The sequence below is a fragment of the Magallana gigas genome, chromosome 3 (assembly GCF_963853765.1).
Source record: "Magallana gigas chromosome 3, xbMagGiga1.1, whole genome shotgun sequence".
Lineage (NCBI taxonomy): Eukaryota > Metazoa > Mollusca > Bivalvia > Ostreida > Ostreidae > Magallana > Magallana gigas.
In genome coordinates, this window is record NC_088855.1 from 53,882,332 (window position 1) to 53,907,589 (window position 25,258).

Sequence of the window (25,258 nt, forward strand, 5' to 3'; positions counted from 1 at the left end):
GGTAAGAAGACAAATTGAAAAACGTTACACATTAAAATCATTTGCCTGCTTTCCTGAGGAAGTCAAAAGTTATTTATCAAAACCAATATTTATATTCGTTGATGATCATAGATTATTTTGAATTATCATTTATTTATTCATGACGTTGTTACAATAAGCATTACTGAAGAAGGTTATTTATATTCTTATGATAATTTTTGCATTCTTGAAATAGAATACCAGATAAGAGATTACGTTTACTCAAGGGGCGAAAAATTCCAGTGATAAGAACGAAAAACTACTTATTGTACATTGTAGTCTTCCTTTTGTGGTGCTATTTTTCACTAAAGAACTAGGTCAATGACCTACTTTTACCTCTATAAATGTATATTGAAAAAAATGTCAAAATTGTCCACATATTTATAAATGTTTTCTTTATATTAAACTTATTTGAAATAAAACAATTTGAATGGAAAATGATAAAATACGAATAGTTTTACTAATTTCATATTTCAATGAATCGGTTAAGCTCTTACTTTGAATTTATGTAAGTCCAAATTTCCTCTTTCAATTTTCAAAATGATCGAGTAATTGCAAAACACTGAATAATAGGGGCTCCAAACTATTTTTTGCCTACAACTATTTTAACTGTATGCTGTTGTCATTAGCATTATGTAAGGTCAATAATCAAAGTTTTCTTTCAGATTTATTCCATCGCGTGACAGCAAAAATTTGTCCGAAATTCCTCTATTTCAATATTAATAAACCTTTGTCGTAGAATATCTTCATCAAATGAACAAAACATGGTTATCAATATCAGATTTTGTTGATAACATTGTTATAAATAGTTTTTAAAACAGTTTTTGAATTCAGGCATAGGACTTTGTAAAACTATTTTTGGAAATCTCAAACCTGTATATACGTAATCCCTAAGTATGATCTGATGATTGAGTTGATTCCAACGTTACATGTACACGTATTTTATTAGTACGTTAGTTCACATAATCACGTGATCTAGATCTTGTGTTTACTCATTTTTCGTGTTGTTTTATTATCAAGCTTTTTAAACATATTTCATGCGCACTTAGACAAAAAATTGTATCTTGCTATATTTTTCATCGTAGCCTATGAAGTTTTGCTCATTGTTCATGTAAAGTATATATTGAATTGGTAGGCGCGCTGGTCGCGCACTGCTTATAAGTAGGTTCTGCAGGTTTAGAGTTCAAACTCCGACTTGGGTAGAACTGAACTCAATCATTTAAACTAAGTAATAAATAGTGTTTGATTTGAAACAGTATTAGAAATAGTTCTTTTTTCATAAACACTCTCGATTTTCGTTTCTGCTTTTAGGAATAAGCGGGACATTTAGACCAATCTGTAGGGTATAACATGTCCACCACGATCAAAAGTATAGAGCTATTCATTGCTGGGCGGATCAATGATTTATCGCGGCTTAACCCGAATCCATACAGAATCTTTAAGTACCATTGAGGGTTTGTAAAACCCTAAAATGCTCATTATTTTAGTAAATTAATAAACATTAATATTTAGTCTTGATGAGTCAGTTTAAGTAATCAGGAATAAAAAAAAAACCACATTGCTAGGACCTTGTGCGTACCATGTGTTATTAAGCTATACAATACTACTAGGTCTAATTTCATAATTCATTATAATTAGGATCATTTTACAGCTAAGAAGTTCAACGAATTACAAGTGATATCTAACCAAAGACATTGGTTATTTGTGACTCGGTGGCATATTGAGATAGATCGATTTCTGTTAAGGAGTGTCTGCTTCCCAATGAATGCATTGCGTCATTGATGTCGTCATAATGGAACTGAACGGATGTCCCAGATCCAGCGCCCCCATACGTGAAAACAAACAATAGCACCAACTGGTTGTCTATGACGAAAAAGCTTGGATTGCCACTGTCACCTACAATTTTACTCTCATAGTTTGCTTGGCGGTATGACAAAATTGGGGCTGACAGGCTCACCATTTTGTTGTTCATTGCATTCAATTCGTCAACTAGAGCTTTCTCTTCGTAATCAGTGCTCAAAACCGGAAGAGCATGGTGCAGGTGGGTGCTATAGATCTTAGTAAAATTTCTTGGCAAAACTTTAGCAAAAGTGATGGAAGAAGGAACATCGTGATCGAGAAGTCCGATTACCATGTCGTAACCACTCATGCAGTTGGCATGCGCAGGAACGGGAAGGGGGACAGACTTAATAATCCTCCGGTCCACCACTTTATTATTCATGTCGAGAAATCGCATGGGTAGTATTGACAGGTATGTTGTAATGTCTTGCCCAGACGGCATGACGAGGAGATATAAGCGTGCCCGCTCTACGCGACTGACCTTTGCTGTTCCAAGGTGAAATGCAAGTTAAATCTATGTCATGGGCCCAGCAGTTTGGGTTTCTGATGTAAATTCCGTGTATGTGATCTTGTTTGGAGAATATTTTTATGGCCTCCGAAACCTGTGTTCCACTCGACTGAGTTCTTAGAAGCCGACTGTCTATTCCATGAGCAATTGCTTCGAACACTCTGGTCTCTGTGTTGCTGAGAGGTTTGGGTGATGTGGATGTACTGTGGTGGATGATACTATGACATACTCCGTTTGAACCAGTTCCTACCACTGATAGAGTCTCATTGTGAACATAAAACGCATCACAAATAGCCCTCTGGTAGTCACAAACACCTAATCAAAAGAAAATATTGGAAAGGTAAAAGTGGACATGCAGGTGGTATACAAGAGGTTGTTATTGCTGTTGGAGTACCTACCGTTATGAACCTTCCCGTCGTTGGTACAAACGGTTATATGAGAATACTGCTGACAGACTCCATGTTGTACATCTAGTAGACATTCAGCCAGAGTTCGACCATCAACCGAACAAACTTTGACATAAAACAAAACGATATTCAATTTTTTTTTTAAATATCTAAAAAAATTATGTAATTGCAATCATGACTTTTATTAATTCATATTTGTATAAACAAAAGGTGTTAGGAATTGAAACATCCGCGAAAAACAAGATGGTTCTAGTACCGTTTATCAGATTATTGTATTATCCAGGGGTTATAACTAGTATTATGCGCTTGGATAGTTTTTTGAACCTTTTTTAATGTACTCGAAGCGCAACAAAATTACCGAATTTGTTTGAAGAACTACAAATTTGTTCTCTGTATCAAATACAGAGAATATGAAGGAGAAAAACCATATATACTCACATTACTTTGGACATCTATAAAAAGGACAAAAGAAAGAAGGCAGCTGTGAAAATTGTTTTCATAACTTTACCTTGAGTAGTGAATAAAATCCACGGAACTAATATATATAGATTTTGAACCCCCATTTTGATTTTAAACGCCAAGTGTCGCGCAAATATTCTCCAATTCAGTGTTTAAACGAATAGTATTTACGATTCTTATCTTCAAAATCATGGTATATCCTCGTTACAACGGATAAGGGGTTTGACACAACAGTTATTTTCACACATTTATGAAGTACACAGTATATTACGTTATGGATATAGACAAATAAAACCAAGTTCGGGTAAGCTTACTGGACCCTTGTAGGGGTCATAGGTGCCCTCTAACGCTTATTATGAATAGCTCTTGATGTCCTCTACCTAATTCTAATGTTTCCAAGTTCTTTTGGTCAATCTCAAGTAAGATATAAATCCCCGAGTTGAGCCCAAACCCCTGGGAGCCACTTGATGGTACTCCTACAGCCCAAATTTGAGACCAGGAAATAATAGCCCCATATGTCCCCTACACTGCCTTGGTATTCGTTTGATGCACACTTCAAAGATAAGGAAGATAATGGACCATTTGTAACCTCTATTCAGTTTTGATATATTAAAATAAGACAAAGTTTAAAACATGGCTGACACAAAATAATCCCAAATTCATGTTTGAATTTCTTTCGTTTTGGTTTACGATTGAGGCTAATTTTTGAATGAGAATAAGATCACTATATAATTTGTCTGATTGTCGCTTTTTTTTAATAATACGAGGATTTTTATGATTTTTGATGCATGTTATTTTCGGAGAAAAGTACTCGGAGATCAATTTTTAAGCATTCGTATATACAAATACCAATGTATTGTATTGTATATATGTACCAACTACAATAAATATAAGGGTTCATTTTAAGGGATATATAATTTTCCTAATATACTCTGTCTGAGTATTTTGATTGATCCGATTATAAAAAGATTTTCCTCTACTCCTCCTGAGCTTTAGTGATTTGTTTCTATTAAAAAGATTCACCAGAGACTTTACCAGGTATTCTTTAAACTGGGTATACTATCACCGCAGACTTCCCGTTACTGGGTTCCTAACTACGTCCTGATTCCCAACTTAATTCCCCAGATACCAATACTGATGGTGAAACTATTTCTAATTCCCACCCTAGCCTCCACTTTCCTGACTATTGCCTTCCTTATACTTTTCTTCTTCTGCTCAGGCTTCTCCAATGTGTCGCCTTCGAGCTTCTCAGCTAGACTACCTCAGCTGCAGGCTACACTCACTTATATACCATTGGAACAGTTCATTTTAAGGGATGTCCGGTCATACCATTTTTATGGGTGCGTTCAATTCGTTTCACCAATATTCAATTGAACTAAGTACACACAAACACATTTATAATTTTATCCAGGCGAGCTTTACTGCCTCCGAAGTGTGAAGGCTCAGAGAAAATATTCAGGCATAAATTTCCTTGATATTAATTAAAATATGCCGGTAAAAAAGTAAAATATAATTTTCTGTTCGAGTACTCTCATTAGTGTGATGAATTTCCTTATTGGATGCTAGCTTCTACGGGCTTAGTGGCTGCTGTTAGTGGCTGCTAGCTTCAGCCTGGTTTGACCATTGTTCCAAAAGCTGTATTTGCGCTTGCATGAGTTACCAATTTTGAGTAATTAACCCTTTGCTGGTACTATCGTTTAGCGAATTCATTAAATAAGGATTCGGAAAGACCGTTTGTATATAATTTATGTGTATCTTAATTTCAGCCCAAGCAAGTTAAGTGACCAAGTTGTGTAGAAATGTCATGCCTCTGCTTTGCTTGATAAGCTTATAACATGTACTGTACTTATAACGTATGTACTGTGCTTATAACATGTACTGTACATGTTTATATACAATGGTGAAGAGGGGGGCAAAGTCCTTGTTGCTATTTGCCTGTAAATTCATCGCAAATAACTGTAACAATGATATTCAATGTCTCTAAAATATTTTGATAGTCCAGAGTTGGAGATACATTAGATAAAAGAGCAACATAGAACGTTGTTTCAATGCCATGTCATAATTATCGTTCAAATGTACAACCAACGTTTCAGAAATTTAGCATTTCAATACATCTTCAGTTGTATTATTTTCGTAAACGTTTTGATTCGCTTAATTTGTTTGACAATGACACAAAACATTAATGCGTAATTTTAAACTCTTTGATATTGCTAATTATTTCAAATTCTGCTAAAACACACTATACAAAAGATATCGTGCATTGGTTTATTTTATTTACTGTTAATTACAACATAGGTAGCTGTTGACTGGACATAAAGATTTTGCCTGAAATATATTTGAGATTCAATATAAAAATATTTAGTGTGATAGAGAGTGTTTTATAATTCACATGGACTCGTCTCGATGGGGTTTTCCCGACTGGTCTCAAGATAAACAGGTCATATCATTCAACGTGAAGAACACTTACCGAAATATATCTTAACAGGAATTAACGTTGGTAAGTCCAATCACACTAAATATTGCGTCAAATTGATGTTAACGATATCCGATCATCATCCATATACGATAACTCTTAATTATCCAGATTTATTTCTACCATAAATCAGCCTTTTATATAGACAAATTTACTTATTCCTCTTGTGAACATATTATGATAAGTGTTTCAACAAACTACTCGGCTTAGTGGTTCTACTGAGTTATACTACAGATGGTTACAGTGTAAAGGGGTTCGAGTAAAAAGAAATAAGCTCAATGTTTTTCAAGTGTAAAAGTGATGGTCATTACTGGCATTTTAATGGAAGTAATGTAATGAAAAGTAGGTGTAATTACTTGCATTTCATAAAAAATTCATTTTCTGCCAAAGAACAGAACTAGATGGGTTTCATTTAAACCGATATATACAAGAGTCCCATCATACTTTACTCTTGATCCTTTTCTGTATATCTTTTAATTTATGACATATTTGATAATCTGGTATAATACAACAAGGTTTATGGCGGATGAATTCCCTTTCTTTTTGTTGTAGATACTGGTGTTAACAAAGCATCATTGATACATTAGCTTCCCTATATGATTATTTGCCCTATTTTTAATGAGAGTAAATAATCATCTTCTCGTTCATTTAGTTTTGGTGGTATTATTATTAATGAATCTAAATCCAATAGTCATTGGTCAAGAAAAACGTTGTTTGGTTAAGATTGAGTCGAACAAACAACGATCTAAACGTAGTTAGCAGCTATGACACAACTGCTATAACAACGTGAATTCACCGTCAAGTATTAATAACAATTAACCTCTTAAACATAGCGCAGCAAATGACCCCTTCTCTTCTTCTCGAGGCGACGCGAACACAATTGTGTCAGACAACAGTCTTAGCAGTGTTTGTTGCAAGCGATACAAAAAGTATTGCCCAGGTCAGAAAGACCATAAGCTTGTCTGCAGCAAACAAACCAGGCCAATCGATGTACAGCTCAGAATATCTTTTTTATTTCCCACCCAATTTTTTTTGTACAGAAACAACAGCCCTTTTTTGTTCGTTTCGGGCTTCCCTACCTCTTTTGAAACAACTGGATTCCTCCCACCACTCCATACATCCCTTGGCAGAATCTTGGACCAAACTGAAATGGTGGATGGCAACAATCTTGAAATTGAGATTTTGATTATGCTAAATCTGAAGCAGCTCAATTAATTTAGCCCCATTTTGCATTATGATCTTATGGCCGCCACAAGGTATGACGAAAATCTGAGGTGGATCTTGCACCCTCAGTAATGTTTTTACTAAGAGAAAAGCTGACCACAGGTCATGCCCCCTTTGCCTTGCCAGAAAATGGATGCCTTGTGTCTATCGAGCTGAAGATCAGTGCCATAGAAAGACTGTCTTGCATGACAGAAAACATGTTTGATGATCGATGATCCATGCAACAATCCAGATTCTTGTATAATGTAAACAAAATGTTGACATAAATTAGAATAATGACATAATGTCAGTCATCTTCAATATCTTCAGATTGTTTTTGAGAGAAGCTACTGTCTTATATAATTAAGCAAGCACTTTTTTCATTTACCCTTAATTGTAATAGACTGCTGACTTGCTCCTAATGCCCAAACATTAGATGCTGCACCAAAAATAATTATATATATCTTGTACACCTTAGTGTAAACCTAACTTCTCTAATAGCATATTAAAAACTGATACTACCTGGTATCTTGTCACATGACTTCCTAGAAGATGAATAATCTTTAAGTATGTGCAAGCTCTGCAAGATAATGAATGGAAACTGTTGGACAACAGACTGACAGACAGTAGGAAAGCAAAATGCCGTGCGTGCGTGCGCGCGAGTATGCATGTCAATTAATTTTAAACGATCTCTGACCCTCAGCAATGTTCAAGAACATTAATATGACTATTAATATTGTTCTTTACAGTTCATACTTATTAATAAAAAAAATCCAACTAAATCAGTCTACCCTAATAATTTGATGTTGATCGGCCTGCCAATTTAACATAATTAGATCAAACATAGTTAGACTTCTATTACAGCTTAAAAACATAAATTATGTTCATTCTAATAAGTATATACACCAAAAGAATTTCAAAAGTCGGTGTAAAACAATTGGCATAGTTTACTGTAGAACTGAATTCAGAACTACGATCTACCAGTATTTCATAAAATATTCCTATTTAATCAAAATTGACGTCTGATTCTGACAGTTAATACAAATAAAGTGCCTTGTTTTCGTTTCAGAATATCGAGCCCCATCTTATATAAACGAACACATGGTCAGATCACGCTTACAACATATATTTTGATCCCTTTTAAGGGTCCCAGTATTAGACTAGGGTTCATCATTTGTACAATTTAGAATCTGCTTTATATATAGACGTTTTCATGAAAAATATTGGCAATACTGGTGCATCGGTTCTTGAGAAGAAGAAGAAGAAGAAGAAGAAGAAGAATATACTAGTAGTTGCTCGAATAATGAAAAAAGAATACACTTGGGAAAACAACTCAACGAGCAACATATTCTTTAAACAGTGGGAGGATTTGAGAAAATGGGATCTGTATAAATGGGATGTTTCGAGGAATTTTACTAATCCAACTGACATTGTTTTAGATAAAAAGGACGTCATTTACATGGACACTCTCCAAACAGTGCTCAGTTTGTCAAAAACTTATGGATGTTTGTGAAATTTGCTGAGTGAACATTTACATCATATACATTTATAAAAATGCTTTTGACTTTTCAAATGTAGTCAAAAGTTATTTAAAAGAATTGAGCATTCTTAATATGTTAGATGACACCCAGATCATATTACGAAATTTAAATGGTATCATCTAATAAGTTTATGAAATTGTTTTAGAAGTAATGTTGCATTTAAAACCAATAGCTCCAAGCAATTTAAATGCTTTGGAACAATTTTTGAAATCTGATAACGTTTAACGAGGTGACACAATTTCTGTGAAATTTTGTTTCAAAAATGTTTCATTACACCCACTTCTGTAAATGTTTTGTTATGCTTGTTTCTAACACCAAGATAACCATCCTCTCTTATTTTTTATAGTTAAGGACGTTGTTCACTCAGGGGTTGAGTTCTCAAATCCGGATTGTTAAGAAGTTCAATTTAATGAGTAAAATTTGTTTTAAATACAAAACGTATTTATGAAATGAACTATTATTGACATAACAATCGATATTTTTACTAAATTATGGAATTAGGCTCAGACAAAGTTTGACTTTTAGCAAAGCAGAGGAAATTCGGATTAAATTTTTCAGATTTTGTTTTCCACTGAAATATTTTTGATAGTACTATAATATTTAAAGTTAAAATTTTATTTGTTAGTCAACATAATTTTGCATATTTTCTGTTGGTTTTATCTTGCTTTTTCGTTTAGATAATCGTATGGCACACACTACAAAAATATTGAAAAATGCTTAAAAATGATAAAAGACATCATATCTCAAAATTTTGATCATTGACCTCATATAAATTTTATGCCAGGAGAGAAAGGTCATTATACTTAGTTTAATACTATAAATGTTTTAGCATTATCATCATTCAGTTTTTAGCTCACCTGAACCGAAGGTTCAAGTGAGCTTTTCTGATCACCCGTTGTCCGTCGTCCGTCCGTCCGTCCGTCCGTCCGTCTGTCTGTCTGTCCGTCCGTCTGTAAACTTTTCACATTTTCAACTTCTTCTCAAAAACCACTGGGCCAAATTTAACCAAATTTGGTACAAAGCATCCTTATGGAAAGGGGGTTATAAATTGTAAAAATAAAGGGCACAGCCCTTTTCAAAAGGGAGATAATTGCGAAACAGTAAGTATAGGGTGCATGTCTTTAAAAATCTTCTTCTCAAGAACCACTGCACCAGAAATGCCAATATTTACACAAAAGCTTGTATATATAGTGAAGATTCTAAATTGTAAAAATCGTGACCCTCGGACCAAAATTGGGGCCCCAGGCGGGGTTCAAAGTTTAACATAGAAATACATAGGAAAATTTTTTAAAAATCTTCTTCTCAAGAACCACTGCACCAGAAATGCCAATATTTACACATAAGCTTGTATACATAGTGAAGATTCTAAATTGTAACAATCGTGACCCTCGGACCAAAACTGGGGCCCCAGGCGGGGTTCAAATTTAACATAGATATACCTTAGGAAAATGTTTAAAAAATCTTCTTCTCAAGAACCACTGCACCAGAAATGCCAATATTTACACAAAAGCTTGTATATATAGTGAAGATTCTAAATTGTAACAATCGTGACCCTCGGACCAAAACTGGGGCCCCAGGCGGGGTTCAAAGTTTAACATAGATATACCTTAGGAAAATGTTTAAAAAATCTTCTTCTCAAGAACCACTGCACCAGAAATGCCAATATTTACACAAAAGCTTGTATATATAATGAAGATTCTAAATTGTAGAACTCGTGACCCTCGGACCAAAACTGGGGCCCCAGGCGGGGTTCAAAGTTTAACATAGAACTACATATGAAAAATGTTTAAAAATTTTCTTCTCAAAAACCACTTCACCAAAAATGCCAATACATACACAAACGGTTGTATATATAGTGAAGATTGTAAAAATCGTGACCCCTGAACAAAAAAGTGGGGCCCCAGTAGGGGTTTAGATTTTAACATATATAGGAAAATGTTTTAAAATCTTCTTCTCAAGAACTATAGTGCAACTGTTTGGGATATTACTATGCATACATGTACATCCTTAAATAATGTAGATTCAAAAATTTGTAACTCCCGGACAATTGATGGGCACCAAGAGGGGTTCAAAATTTAAACATTTTAAAAAACATAAAGGAAAAGTTTAAAAATGTTCTTCTCAAGAACTACAATGTTTTAGTTTGTGGAATTTCTATGCCTTCGCTCATGTAGATTCCTAATTGGTAAAATCGTGACCCCCGGACCAATACTGGGGCCCCAAGATGGGGTCAAAGTTTATTATAGAAATATAAAGGTAACGTTAAAATATCTTCTTCTCGAGAACTACAATGCCTCAATTTGTGAGATTACTATCATGCATACAACCTTGGATAATGAAGGTTCGACAGTTTTAAAATAGTGACCCCTGGACTAATACTAGGGACCCAACATGGGTTTAAAGTTAAATGTAGAAGTACCGGTATATATGGAAAATGTTTAAAAATCTTCTTTTCGAGAACTACAATGCATCAATTTGTCAGATAACTACGTAAGCACCCTCAAATAGTGTAGATTCGAAATTATAAAAGCTGTGACCTCAATCTAATACTGGGGCCCCAAGAGGTGTTCAAAGTTTAGCATAGAAATATAGAGGGAAAATGTTGAAAAATCTTTTTCTAGGGAACTATAATGCTTCAGCTTGTGAGATAACTATGCAAGCATCCTTAAATAATGTAGATTCCAAATAATTAAAACTTTAGCCCTGGACTAATACTGTGGCCCCAAGAGGGGTTCAAAGTTTAACATAGAAAGATATATTGAAAATGTTTTTAAAAAGTTTTTCTCGAGAACTATAATGCTACAGTTTGTGAGATTATTATGCAAGGATCCTCAAATTGTGTAAACTCTAATGTAGTGGAACCAAGAGTTATCTTTCTTGATGTTCTGTACAGTCTGAGAGTTATTTCTCTTGAAGTGGAACTCTGCTACGTTCAGTTTTTCAGGTTGTGTACGTGCGGTCCTACCGCAGTGCTACACATTTTCATTCCTATGTTACTGTTTATGTTGTTCAAGCCAACCATAAACCTCGGACCATAACTGGGTCCCCAGAAAGGGGTTCAATGTTTAAAATAGAAAAAGCATATGCTACGAAATGTAATGTTACAAGGAACTGCTGTTCAGGTGAGCGATGTGGCCCATGGGCCTCTTGTTTTGTTATATTGAATCAAAAATGGGTAGTAATTTGAAAACTGAAAGAGGAAATTCGGATTAGAATACCCTAAAAAATTGTGAATGAAAACTTAATTCTTTGTATCTATTTAATGTCACTACCATTCATAAACTGTATTTCATTTGTCAAAGAATTAAGCAATTTGTATTATTTTCACAATTAAGAAAATCTCAATCATAGAGTAAATTTTTTATGGATTTTTCTTAAATTTTCAAAAAATATTCAGTGGCCATTAACTCATAAAGTAGGTCATTGACCTACTTATTTGAAAGTGAAGAATAACACTACCATGTAAGGTCTACAACACACAGTAGTTGGTTTTTCATTATCATCAGTGGAATTTTTTTTCATTCTGAGTAAACGTCATCCTTAAGTGATGGATAATATTAGTAATGTAACAATCAAATAAAGAAGACCAACTAACTTTTGCCAAGACACGTAGTTGCAAATCATGTTATGACTGAAATTTATTGATTTTCAAGATTTAAATGTCTGGTCTTACAAAAATCATTTGGGAGGGAAAGCACAAGTTGCAATGGATTTTCTAGGGTGAATGTTATCTAAGAATAGATCTTCCGAGAAATAAGTCAGTGAATATATCATAAACAAGAAAACATTCTTTGAAAATATACCACTTGCAGGAATTTCAACATAGCGTTGGTAAGTAAAATTACACTTCATCATGGTCTTTTGTCAATGTAACATGCGTGCGGGCATACCATAAGTCATACATGTAAGTGGTAAAGTAAACTCTCATGTAAAATCCTTTTTTGTTTCCAAAAATGGGACATTTTGTCAAGTGATTTAAACATTCGTATCAAAGAGGGTTAACATCCCAACAAATCGTATCAGAAAAAACAACTGTAGTGGAGTTAAAAGGACCCAATTGTTGGGTAAAAAAAGGTACAAGCTGCATCTGCGTAATTTAGTCAAGTTAATGTTAACTTAAGGGACTGAACAGGTGACAAATGCGCAGAGTTATGTCACCCAGTTGGCTTTTATAACGATTTAGTCACATTTCACTTAACTGATTATATAAAATTTATCTAGTAATTTAGTTTAGTAAATATTTTATGTTCCAAATTCCATTCGATTTTGTTCAATTTTACTTCAATTTAGGATATGTTTCACCTGTCATTGGTTTTCTTTAGTACTTCTTGGTAGGTATGCAATCCGGCTCTTTTTAATTCTATAAATAGATAATACAAACATTTATGCCAGTTTTCCAATGTCAATCACAATCAACAATCTCCATGTTTTTAAAAACCCTGAATGTTAACTTTACGATCTAATTTACATAGCTATGTTATTCGGTTACCTGTAGTTACCAGTCACATTTCAGTTGACTGAATGGCAGATAATCACCCTGTTATCCCTCCAATAGCGCAGAATTGTGAGTACTTAATCTAGCTTGTAGATCAACAGTTTACATAGACGTGTAGTAAATACTTTTTTAAAACTTCCCTTCGATATTTTTTTAATGCTACCTCAATTTAGGATATCCTGCATCGGCCACTAATTTTGTTCGATTCTTATTGGAAGGTATGTTTGGTTGTATCAATATCTATTCCTTTTAAATTATATATATATATATATATATATATATATATATATATATATATATATATATATATATATATATATATATATATATATATATATATATATATACATTGCAGCCGTTTATTCCATTGTTCGAATGTCCATCACAATCAACAAACTTTCTCTATTTTTTAAGCTTTTTTTAAATCAAACAGTGTACATAAATTTATACCTATTGTTTTCAATATATATGTACTGAATTCCTTGACTCATATTCTTGGTTTTACAAATATTGTTTAAAATTTAGATCAGTATTAATGAAAAAGTTTTTAAAGGATTTATTTTTAAAGAATTGAGTAAGGGCCAAAATTTATGAAACGTTCAAACATAGTGTAGTAAGTAAAATTACACTTCATTTGTTGCTTCTGGTTTGTCTGTTTAACATACATGTACTTACACGGATGCCAAAAGTGTGAAATGAATACTCTTAGGCAATAACCATTTTTGTACCTACGAATAAAAATTTGGTGTTAAGTTTTTCTTTTGACACATATCCAAGAGGGTTGGTAGTGCAACATACCACCCACAATCATGTATGACAACAAAACAGAGGAAACAGTAGTTCTGGTTTTTTAAACTCAAAGAAAGAGGTTTTTTAATATGAATTCTCTCAAAGAAATGTATTTATTGGTTTAGATATAATAAAGCAGATAATGAAGTCAAATTAAAGTTGGGATTAAGATGCTCAATTGAATATAAATAAACAATGGAATCAAAAAGATATAGCAAAGCCAAATGATATGCAAGTCTCAGTCGTTTATTCCAGTTGATTACAAGCCATCAACAACCTCTTATATCAACTCTTTTGGTTGAATATTTTTTTTTATTTTGTGCACTTAACTGATACATGTACAAATGTTTAACTTGAGAAAGTACAACTTGCAACATAGTTATTAAAACATAGTTATTAGATTCCTACAGCTCATATTGTGCAATAAATTCTCAATGAATGCAAAATACAAAGCATGAATTTATCTGAAAAGTTCAATATATATATATATATATATATATATATATATATATATATATATATATATATATATATATATATATATATATATATATATATATATATTGCAAAAATTATGCTTCGTGAAATTCAAAATATCTCGCTAAAGCTAATAATTTTAAACAGACCATAATGTAAACATTGCAATCCTAGCCTTTCGTTCAACAGCACATGGGCATCGATCGTAAATTTTTCAGCATGGCTTTCAGAAAGAGTGCAAAAAGTCAGAATTTACTAGAAAATGATCAAAGGAGATGAAAATAAAGCACAAATAAGAACATGATATCTTGTACGTGATAAAAATAATTATTCTACTTTTGTTATCAATACATCATCTTATCTTAAGAATATTTAAACATCTAGATCTGCCAGGGATTTTCATTTTCTTTCTGTGTGAAGTGTCTCAATTAAAAGAACGTTTTAAGGTTGAACCAGGAGTAGAGATCAAAAATAGGCATCGTCACACAGGTAAATAACCCCTTCGATCTCGTTACACTTAAGCGCACACCTGAACCTTTTTTTTCGTGCTCTTTGCATTTTATGCATTTATTTTTTTATTTTATATGCACATTTTGTTTGTTAATGATGCGTTAATCCATATATTTGATGTTAGTGTTCTTCGAGTTTGAAAAGGAGCGTGAAATTTAATAATTTCATCGCGACACAGAGGAAAATTGTACGTTCACACAGATGAGACCTTTACAGCATAATAATTTAAATTCATAAGGGGTTTGCGGCTTGCGGTGTGTTGGCAAATAAACAAGATGATATTAATTTTACTATGTTCGCGATTTATCATTTTCCCACGAAATTAAACCCATCGTGATTTCTACTTTGTTCTGATCAATTAATTTTCTAACAGCGTGAAATTAAACTAATCCCGATTGGTACTTTATTAGAAGTCGTGAAAGTTTTACACCTTGGATTTTAAACGTCTTACACTATATAGGGGTTGTAGGGATAGCTGTAATAAAAGAGAAATATAGCGGACAGTGCCTAAAGTGTTCAGCTTGAACTATGAAATTTAAGTTTTGACGAAAGTTCTATATTCCGGAACATTTTAAACACACAATCACAAGTTTATTATTGCAGTAAAAAGATTCAAACTTTCGGTATATGCACAATTTTTATTCTTTTATTGAGCCGCGTTTAAAAAAAAAGAAAATATCAAGATGAGGAAAATGAACTATACTGTTTCTTTGAATATAGATGACCTGATATCTATCTTACTTTTATAAAATGCCATGATAGTAGCTTTCTAAATAACTTTGCTATTCTTTGCTATTTTTACAACAGGTATCTTGAAAGCAATTTAACTAAAAAATGTGTGCTGTACTGGAGCTGCAATTACTTTATAAATGTTCTTTCAATAGACAATATTTCATGTTTATTTGAGGAAAAAATAATTACACTATGACAAATTCCACCTTGTAAAAAAACCACCAAAATATTCTGTTGCTCATGGTACACTGGTTATAGTATAATTTTAGTGGTATGGGGCACTGCCATGCTGTGAGGTACTTTTTATCGGTGAAAAGATGTGAACATTTTCCGAAATAAATCTTCGTAAGAAATTTGTTTTCGTTCCTGTAAACTTTTAAGTGAAAAAAAATAATGTGTCAATGAGGATACCTTGAATATTTTCCCTTCCATCTATTTCAAAGGTATATCTTTCACGGGTATGTATATTGTCATTGAAATTCATCAAAAAGTGTTAAAACAATAACCTGGGGCATACTTCAGAAAATAGATTGAATTTTTTTAAACATCTTCTCTCTTCTCCTTATGGAAAAGTACCATTGATATTAACCATCATGCATTATTACCAATTGCTAACTGTCAATAATTAGGTACATGTATTGATTTAGTGTTCAGTTATAAAACGTTCGATACTGTATGTATTCATCGCAACGAAAGTTCCATGGTATTATTGGATAAACTTATATTACAACACAATGTATTGATTTCTCTGAAGAACAAACGATTCTAATGTCAAACATACCAACCAGCAAGTTAACAAACCACCTGTTATAGGTTTACGGTTTCTTCAGAAAATAATGAATAAATGGTAAAGCAAAGGTAGCTAAGTTTTAAAATGAAATCAGTTCTGTTAGAAATTCGCAGTTCGTCTTGTCAGACTTTTACCTTACATCAAATTACACAGATTGTACGTACTTATTTACGTACTTATTATAACATGAATAATCCAAACACTTGCTTTATATCAAAGATTTTACATAACAGAAACTATCACTGTTTTGCTTGAAATAAACGGTAATTTTTTATGCAGGTTATAGGGTAATTACATGTATACAATCTGGTTTCGGAAGATTTCTTATGAAAGCTGTATGAAATAAAAAGGTAGGGGCAATTTATGAGAGTTTCCTCAGTGATATGTTATCAAAAGAAGTTATAATTTCTTGTGCCCTTTCGATAAGATCTACATGTACATATGCTTGCATTTAATTATCAAAGTTATTGATCAATAAAATGATATGATTTGGGTTATTTACCTTTAAATAATGGAACAATTTTGTTGTCTCGAGCAGCTCTCAATGTCGTTGTTTTGACCATAGAACTTACAATGATTTCAGAATAAGGTTTTTAAATTATATATATAGATGGGTTCCGTAACGTCCAAGAAAGAACAAACTATTGTTGTTCAGCCAATTCAGACCTTATCGACTGACGAAGATATGCTAGAAAAGCATTCGAATATGTCATCGAACAAAATGACAGCCGATCAGGTTCTGGAAGAGAGTGATTTAGAGGAAACTGAATCCATGTCGGAGAAAAGTATCTTACTGACAGAGAACGAAATTGAGGAAATGAAAACCAACACGTTCAAATCTCTTGAAAAAAATCTTTATATTCTTTCGGACATTATTGGACACTTTAATGAAAAGGAATTTTTTGATGAAGATTTTGTTCAGGCAGCATATGATCTCCAAAGACACAGTTCTGCTTTAGATCACGCAAGCTTAGAAATTAACCATCAATTTGAAAAAGAGCTCGGAGATGTGTTTGTTCAATTTAGCGGAGTAAAAACAGCCTGTGATGTAGTTGTGTTCTGTTTAAATAAAGGATATTATGATGAGGAAAATGAATTGATCGATGGAGTATCGAATCCACTGAACAGTTGTTTGGGAACACTGCTGAACTTTACTGATGCTAATGCTAGGCACTGTCACTTACTGGTGGAACATGGCGAATTCCTGCCCCAGATCCTGAAGGCTTTACAGAGGTTGACATCAAGTCATCTGGAGGACAACATGCGGGTGTGTTATCGTACTTGTAAATTTTTATATTTATTCAATAGTGATTAATTTCAAGTTTGTTTCCAAATGACAAATATTTTCAAGAATTTATGAATATATCGATGTTAATAGAAATTGTTGTTATCTAGGAGAAAATCGTGTTTTTGCATTTAACTACTACTGTAAATTTTAATATCATTTCCAAAATAGAAATATATTAGATCACAGTTAAGATGACGTAAACCCATCAATACACAAATTCTTTCATAAGAGAAAATGTTTATAGAAAAATTCTTAATCTCTAAATTTTACAATTAAAAGGTCTTAAAGTGTGTTTAAAAATTAAGCAGCCTGCTTGAGACAAGGTATACCGTGTGACTAGAATTGTCTTTTGTCTCAACGTTTTAGTACAATGCATTTATCTTTTTAATCACAGGAAAATGATGACGAACTTCTTGATCACTATATATCCATAATTCACAATATTGCTCAAAGCGAAAATTGCAATACTGAGCTGAGGAAAATTGGATTTGTTGAAGTGCTTTTGCCCTACCTAAAATCCAGAAGTGATTCCATTCTTTTGGTTACCCTAACTACCCTGGCTGACTTGGTCGATGACTCTGAAGCTAAGCATCTAGAAGCAAATAGGGATCTCTTCAAATTTCTTCTGAAATGTTTAACCTACTCATTAAATGATCGCCATCGAAGATGTGAAGGCTGGTCTGCCATGGAATTAACCAGAAGTAATTAAAACTTACATATCATCTCGGGGTTGTTTTGTAGTTAAAAATATATGATCAGGGACAAAACAGTTATGCAGAGTTTTCACACGTTATCAGTTTATAATCATTTATGTGACCTAATACCGCGTTGTGAAGGAAAACGCGGCAATAGGTCACGTAAGTAATCTCGTCTTCGCAAATTGTGCGGCATAAGTCGTCCTTTATTAACGGACCATTTTATCCTCTTGAAAACTAAAAGGCCTAATCATCATTGTTTATGTGAAATTACTTTAAATTAAACAATATTTAGTTTAAAACTGTTTATGACTTTTAAGAGTGAATATATCTAAAAAATAATAATAACATATAAATACTAGTATTTGACGGTCCTATGGAATGACAAAACAGCACCACAAATATCTTTGGTGAGGTTATATGAAATGTTTACCTTTAAATAATGCAATGTTTTTGTTGCAAGAGGATTGTTGTCTCTTGAAAAACTGTAAAGAAAATATATTTGGTAAATATAATTTCAAGGTGTCACCCTTTTTTCAAGCGCTAAGCATAGCTCATTGCTTTATTGTCGTAAGACTTCATCGAAAAACCGCTCCCTATGAGCAGAAATATTCACCTTTTCAACTGGTTAGAGAACCATTTTCAGGGGTTCACGTACATAATTGCACGAGCTATTGTTGTTTGGGCTATTGTGAATCTAATGTGCGGGGCTTACGTACATCACTGCAGGGGATGCCACGAAGTGATAAGGAAATATATTGCGCATAATGAAGCTGAAATATAGAAAAATCAAATCGCTTTTTTTAAGGTCTTTCAATCTATACACCCACAGTTTATATTAATTTTCAACAGAAGATCACAAAACATAATTATACTTATCAAATATCAGAATGATGATAGGAATACTATAGGTATTTTAACAGATTTTTTTAACAGATTTTTAAAATGTTTTTTCGTGTTTTTGTAAAATAATTTAAAAAAAAAATTAACTATCAACAAATTAAGAGATCTTTTATGTCATATGATGGATATTTCCTTCGGACACTTAATCACTTCTTAAATAAATCACTTCTTAACATTAAGAAATGTTATTATTTCAATTTTTTAAATATTTCCCCAAAACATTATTTTTCATATTTTCTTACTCTGCTGACAAATCATCTGAAAAAGCTGCTTGATGTTATAAGAAAATGTATTTTAATAAATGAGACATAAAAAATTGAATGAAAATCATTGCAAATAAACACAAAAAATATTTTAAATTTTATTTGGACTGAAAGTTCCTCAGGTAAGAGTTATCGTTCCTAAGGCCCAAACACTTTGGGGACTTTTCATTTCTGAGTTAAAGAAAATTTTGTGTTGGAATAATAAAAACATAAAAATTTAATCATATGCCTATATAAGTGAATATATTCGTTTTAATACAAAACTAAGTCAAATTAATAAAGGGAAAAATTAACTGATAGGATTTACATGTATGTATCCCAACATGAGAGAAATTCAAAGCCACCCTCCCATCTCCTTAAGGTGGTAAGGAACATCTGTAGATATTAATGTGGATTAAAGTATATTATAATTGGAATACTTTCACAGGTTTAGAATTTTCTTTCACAGCATTCAACCAAGAAATACGTTTTAGAAAATTTTGAAAGGTTAAAAATTTTACATGTAGTGTCCTCAACGGGATTCGAACTCATGACCTACTGGTTTGAAGTGAACCCACTTACTCACTTCGTAACGCTATAATAGGTCGGTAATGGAAAGAAACTATTTAAAAAACTATACTTGATTTTATTGTTTATATCGATAAATAATACGACACAACGTGAAGGTGTCAAATACCAAATTACTTGTAAGTAATGAATTTTCCAATGTAATTTATTCATTTAACAATTTTCTTTAAAAGCGGTCCCCATACAATTCGCGTCAGTTTAAATCAGCCAGTACCGGAATTACATGCTTCCAGATTTACTTTTTTGTGTACTGCGTCATTAAAAAGTGGTGTATAGAGCCACCTTAAACTAAGCTTGCACAAAGTGAATTTCCTTTAGAACCAAACTAGGTTAGCGCTTTTCAGTAGTATCTGTACTTTGATTTAACAATTTGTTAGCCTAAAAGTAAAATGATGTTATAAAGTATATCCACACGTTATACTTTTTATCTTCCTTTAAAATGTTAAAATAAGTGAGCATCAAATTACTAGCTTCCTTACTATGTTTCTGCTTTAGGATTTAGAGGACTGCAAGTTGTGAAATCCATGACCCACATCATCGCCGTGCTATAAAATTTTCTGAAAATATGGTTTAGTAATCATATAGTGATTATACCCTCATTAATAAATAAAATCGTCTTCTCCACTATTGTGTATTTTGCAGTCTTCAATAGAAATGGCAACGATACATTTTTTAAACTTCTGGTAATAAAGATGTCTAAGAATATGGTTTTGATCCTCTGTTAGAACTGGTTGGAATCCTCTGCAAAAAGAAATGTCTCCTGTGTCATAAAGAGGAAAGGGAACCTGGTTAGACAAAACATATTAATATGTCCTCTCATTAAAGTTGAGTTAATAAATAGAAAATGTATGACGGGTTCTATTACGATTTGGTCAAGGTTTCTTGGTGATGGCTTTAGAGGGTCACTATCGGTCAGATATGTGACTTTTAAAAAAATCGTTTCATAACCGAATATCTTGCAAAAAACTTAGTAAATGGATTAGATGAGCAATGGGATTCATCTTAAATATAAGGGTTATTTGGTAACAGGTTATATAATTAGTATGTAACTTAACTGCTTATTTGCAGAATATACTTTTACTTGTTTACTATTCTTTTTTGCAAAATCCGTGTCCCTGTTGTACGTAAATATCAGAGTCTGCTGATTATCTGTTTCTAAATTTTCTTTCAGCTATCAGAAGAATAGCGAAAAATGATGTAAATAAAAAGTCATTGGTGGCCGAAGGTTCATTGCCAGTTCTTGTGGCCTTATCGCAATCGAAGCATGAAGACGAGCAAATAGGTTTATATTATACAATGTTAATACAATGCACAGTTACAACTGCAACAAGATTTTCATTTTATTAAATTTCTAGCATAACTTTAAAAAAAAAAATTGAAAATGATATTTTACAAATATTTAATAAATTAAATTGCTTTAAATTTTAAAAGAGGCCTTTGGAGCGCTATGGGTGTTGTCATTTGACAAAGACAACCAGAATATCATGCTTCAAGATGATGCAGTCATGGAAACTTTGATAAAGTTTCGAACATCTCAAAACAAAAAAATAAAAAATGCGTGCGATGGAGCTCTTTGGAATATGAGAGAAAAGCTCACTTCCAAAGTAAAGTATGAGGAAATAGGTATCTTAAATTTATGTTGACTAGTGGATAATGTTATAGATCGTTTTCAATATCAAAATGCTTATAGATACACTATTTTGAAATATCTAGACCAGCTTACAAATTTTAGCTAGCAGAGTTTACTTTATTATACAGGTTATAAAAGCAAGAGTTATGAACAGGAATTAGTCCTATCACACTCCGAAACTAAAAAGGGCCATGTGATGATTAGCTACCAATGGGCAAATCAAAAAATAATCCAAAACATTCGTGATAGCCTGCAAGAGAACGGGGTCAAGTGTTGGATGGACATAGATGACATGCAGGGGTCCACTCTAGATGCTATGGCTCAGGCAGTTGAGGGTGCTGAAATTATTTTGATATGTTACTCCAAAAAGTACCAGGATAGCCCTTCCTGTAGAGCAGGTATTTTCTTGCTTACAATTTTTAGAAAATCTTATATAATGCAAACAGGCATTCAAAATGACTGATTACTGTGATTTTAATCTTGCTTATTTCTGAAGTGTACTTTTGTGCGGATACTTTTATAGAGGCAGAATATGCTTTTAAGCTGAGGAAGCCGATAATTCCTCTCAAAATGGAAAGAAATTATGAGGCTCGAGAGTGGCTTGGGTTGATTCTTGGCTCCAAGCTATTTTTCGAGTTTACTGATAAATATCCGTTTGAAAGCAAAATGAGCGGTTTGATTAAGGAAGTGCTAAGTCGACAGAGGAAGGCCATCCCAGAGAAACCAGTTATTTCCCAGGCAGCTCCTGCTTCAACAGAGGTGAGTTTTCAATTTTATATTTAGCCCTGTTTTCAGAAATCAATATAGGAACTCTCATGATTTGTGATGGCATATGAATTTTATCCAGCGAGTCATGTGTTTCTATTCCCGAGCCTTGGCGAGGTGATAGAAAACGCACAACGAGTTGGATAAAAATCATACACCATCGGAAATCATGATAGATTCTTTTTATCACGTCGTATCACAAGTTAAACCTAAACATTTTCTTAAACCTCAATCTTTCTGTAAACATTATTATAATTGTGAGCCCCACAACACATACACAAGATGTCAACAACTTTACTCATGGAAAAAAGTTCCCTGAATATTAACAAACAAGCATTTCATTTTCTGGTATATTTTTATCAAATAATAAAAAAAATTGAAACATTATTTTGTTACTTTTTCATTTTATGTCAATAATCTGCCTAAAGCTACGAAATGTTTAATTATGACGTCACGTTGCGTAAGAACACACAGTGGAATATAACAAAATTCCACCGTATATTGAGTTTAACATGTAATAAATATCAATATTGTACTCTGAAATCGTATTAAAAATCCATACTGAACATTAAAACTACCTGACTTTCTTTAGAGCTAATATAGAACCATTTTGTTTAATGCAGGGAACGGGCACATTCACTTCAAAACCAAGACGGAAAAGTCAGGCATCCGATGCAGTGAAAAGATGGAAACAAGCAGATGTCCTTAGATGGATTAATCATCACAACCTACCAAGGTAAACAAAATTAGTGGCTAATTATACATTGTTAAATATTTTAAAGGGGCATGGTCACGATTTTTGTCAAAAATTACTTTTTCGATTTTAATGTTTACAATGCTTTAGTAAGGCAATTTTTATAGGCAACCAAAATTTGAGTGTCATTTGATGACTAATAAGCGAGTTACAGCGCTTACAATTCTTTGCTATGTAAACAAAGCGTTTGTTTACATTTCGAATGTTGAAGTGAAAATTCAAGTTTTAGACCTAAAATAAATATGTTAATCGTTAGGAACTGTTTATTTATGCTTTAAATAAATAACAAGATAGACAAATCAGCTTTAAAAAGATTTTTTACTGATATATTGAACTTATGTAAACAAAAAATGGACCATGACGAAGAATTGTGAGCCCTGTATCTTGTTTAAAACTCAACAACTGGCACCCAAATTTCATTTGATCATTAGAAATGCATTCCTAAAGCATTGCAAATAATAAAAACAGAAAAATAAAATTTGACCAAAATTGTGACCATGCCCCTTTAAAACATATAACATATTTTACCTGTATAGATAACATTTTGATATTTGGTGTTTGTGGTATTTTTATCTGCTAGGTGCTATACATTATGAGTTTACGTCTAATAGTTACGGATGCATTTTCGATATCAATATTCCATTATTCCACAGTTGTATTTTTAAATAGTTCCAAGTTCTCTTCTTTGACTGGGATTGAGATTGCATATCTGCAAGTTCTGAGACAAGAGGTAAAATTGATTAGCCTTTTCTTTTTTACAAATTAGCATTTTGATGTTAAAAAATATAGTTTAATAGGTTGCTGCCAATGAATCTCATGAAGAATTATCGATTGTTTGATTATATATATTTTTCTCTTAATTTTTAATTAATTTCATTCTATTTCATGTTTAGTCACCTGATTTTTTCCACAAGGCTCTATATGAGATAATGGAGATAAAAGATATACTTACACTGGCCAAGTTCAGCTTCGCTTTGGATGATACACTTGTGTAAATACTCACTTAGACGTTAAAGTTACCGAAACAATTAGTGCCAGAAACACAAGAGGAACGACGAGTTTTTTGAAAGATACTTCGATATTTAGGTTTTTTAAAAATGTATTTCATTCACCTGTATGGTGTATTGTAGAAAAAAAATTCTGTATGCTAGATAGCATATCAGAATATTTTTTGCTTCCCCTGTTCATGTTTAATTCCCATATAAGAGTCTACTGAACAATGTATATTTTGAAATGAACTTGTTTTAAAAACTGTTTATTAAAGTGCCAAATTTTTGACTTTCATCTTTGGGAAATAATTGGTCATGTAAAAAGGTTTTTAACCTTAAAAACAAAAACTGGAATTTAAAATATTTTCATTGTTCTTTGCCGCTTTCCAACTAGACAGATTACCTCTAATAATTTCTGAAACCATGAAAGCAAAATGTAACAGGTTTTTCTTGGTTCAGTAGCGCAACACCCTGCTGGTTAAGTCTGTGCATTATTAGATTATTAAGGTTAAAACTCAGATGACAATACCGGTTGTTTCAGTTGCGTTCCTCTAATTTGCAGGTTTATCAAATGACGTACATGTCATAATATTTCGATTGATGTGCGTGCATCCACGTTGCCAATACCGCTCATATTTCGCGGGCATGTTAAGGCTTCCCGATAGATTTTACAGCGATATGTAGAAAGTCACTTGTCTGTACTTCATAAGATATGATGTCATAGTTAACTTTGACGTCACGATCTGCATTCCTGTCGATAGTTCTCAGGGACTGTATCTTAACGTTAAAAGTGAATTATATCAACCCAGTATTATACTGCATGTTTTCTTTACATAGATGCACATATATATTAAAAACCAGAATTAAAAAAATGGCAGTTTTAAAGCTTTTAAGTAAAAGACTATTTATAAAATAGTGGTTTGGAGACTCTCCCTGCTACGTGTAAACAACTCAAATGAAGAAATTCATATGCATGTAAAACCAGCTTGGCGCAGGTGAAAGATCAACACAATTTTATAATATTTTACGTAAAATTGGTAGAGAATATAAGTACCAATGTGAATCGTGTTTGGGAAACCTATGGATTTACCCAAATTTTTTGTAAATCCCTTTTGATTAGTAAAAATGTGCATTATTTTGATTATTTTGTGGAATGTTTCAAC

At 32.7% G+C, this 25,258-nt stretch overlaps 1 protein-coding gene and 1 pseudogene across 6 annotated transcripts; one reads left to right on the plus strand and one right to left on the minus strand.

Annotated features, from left to right (window-relative positions):
- Positions 1 to 1,585: 1,585 nt before the first annotated feature.
- Positions 1,586 to 3,421, minus strand: LOC136274109 (uncharacterized; annotated as a pseudogene).
- An 8,732-nt stretch (positions 3,422 to 12,153) lies between these two features.
- Positions 12,154 to 24,384, plus strand: LOC105337446 (uncharacterized). Of its 6 annotated transcripts, none has more exons than XR_010712409.1 (11): positions 12,262 to 12,279; positions 12,962 to 13,012; positions 16,852 to 17,508; positions 17,924 to 18,230; positions 21,129 to 21,239; positions 21,389 to 21,580; positions 21,716 to 21,985; positions 22,111 to 22,346; positions 22,976 to 23,088; positions 23,760 to 23,836; positions 24,000 to 24,044. XR_010712409.1 is itself a non-coding variant. In XM_034480385.2 (11 exons), exons 3-11 carry the CDS (start codon positions 16,852 to 16,854, stop codon positions 24,099 to 24,101), a joined length of 2,049 nt encoding a protein of 682 aa, XP_034336276.2. In that variant the 5' UTR covers positions 12,265 to 12,279; positions 12,962 to 13,012; the 3' UTR covers positions 24,102 to 24,384. The 6 variants fall into 6 exon arrangements, 5 of the variants coding, with proteins under 5 accessions (XP_034336274.2, XP_034336276.2, XP_065936458.1 ...); XM_034480385.2 differs by having other exon boundaries at positions 12,265 to 12,279; positions 23,776 to 23,836; positions 24,000 to 24,384; XM_066080385.1 differs by lacking the exon at positions 12,262 to 12,279 and adding an exon at positions 16,521 to 16,591 and having other exon boundaries at positions 12,994 to 13,012; positions 23,776 to 23,836; positions 24,000 to 24,384.
- The last annotated feature ends 874 nt before the right edge of the window (positions 24,385 to 25,258 follow it).

Coding starts and splice junctions, on each gene's coding strand:
- LOC105337446 (XM_034480383.2), top strand. CDS start 16,852: ATGGGTTCCGTAACGTCCAAGAAAGAACAAACTATTGTTGTTCAGCCA. Junction 21,581..21,715: donor AGTAAAGTATGAGGAAATAG/GTATCTTAAATT, acceptor TTTATTATACAG/GTTATAAAAGCAAGAGTTAT. Junction 23,089..23,775: donor AATCATCACAACCTACCAAG/GTAAACAAAATT, acceptor ATTTTTAAATAG/TTCCAAGTTCTCTTCTTTGA.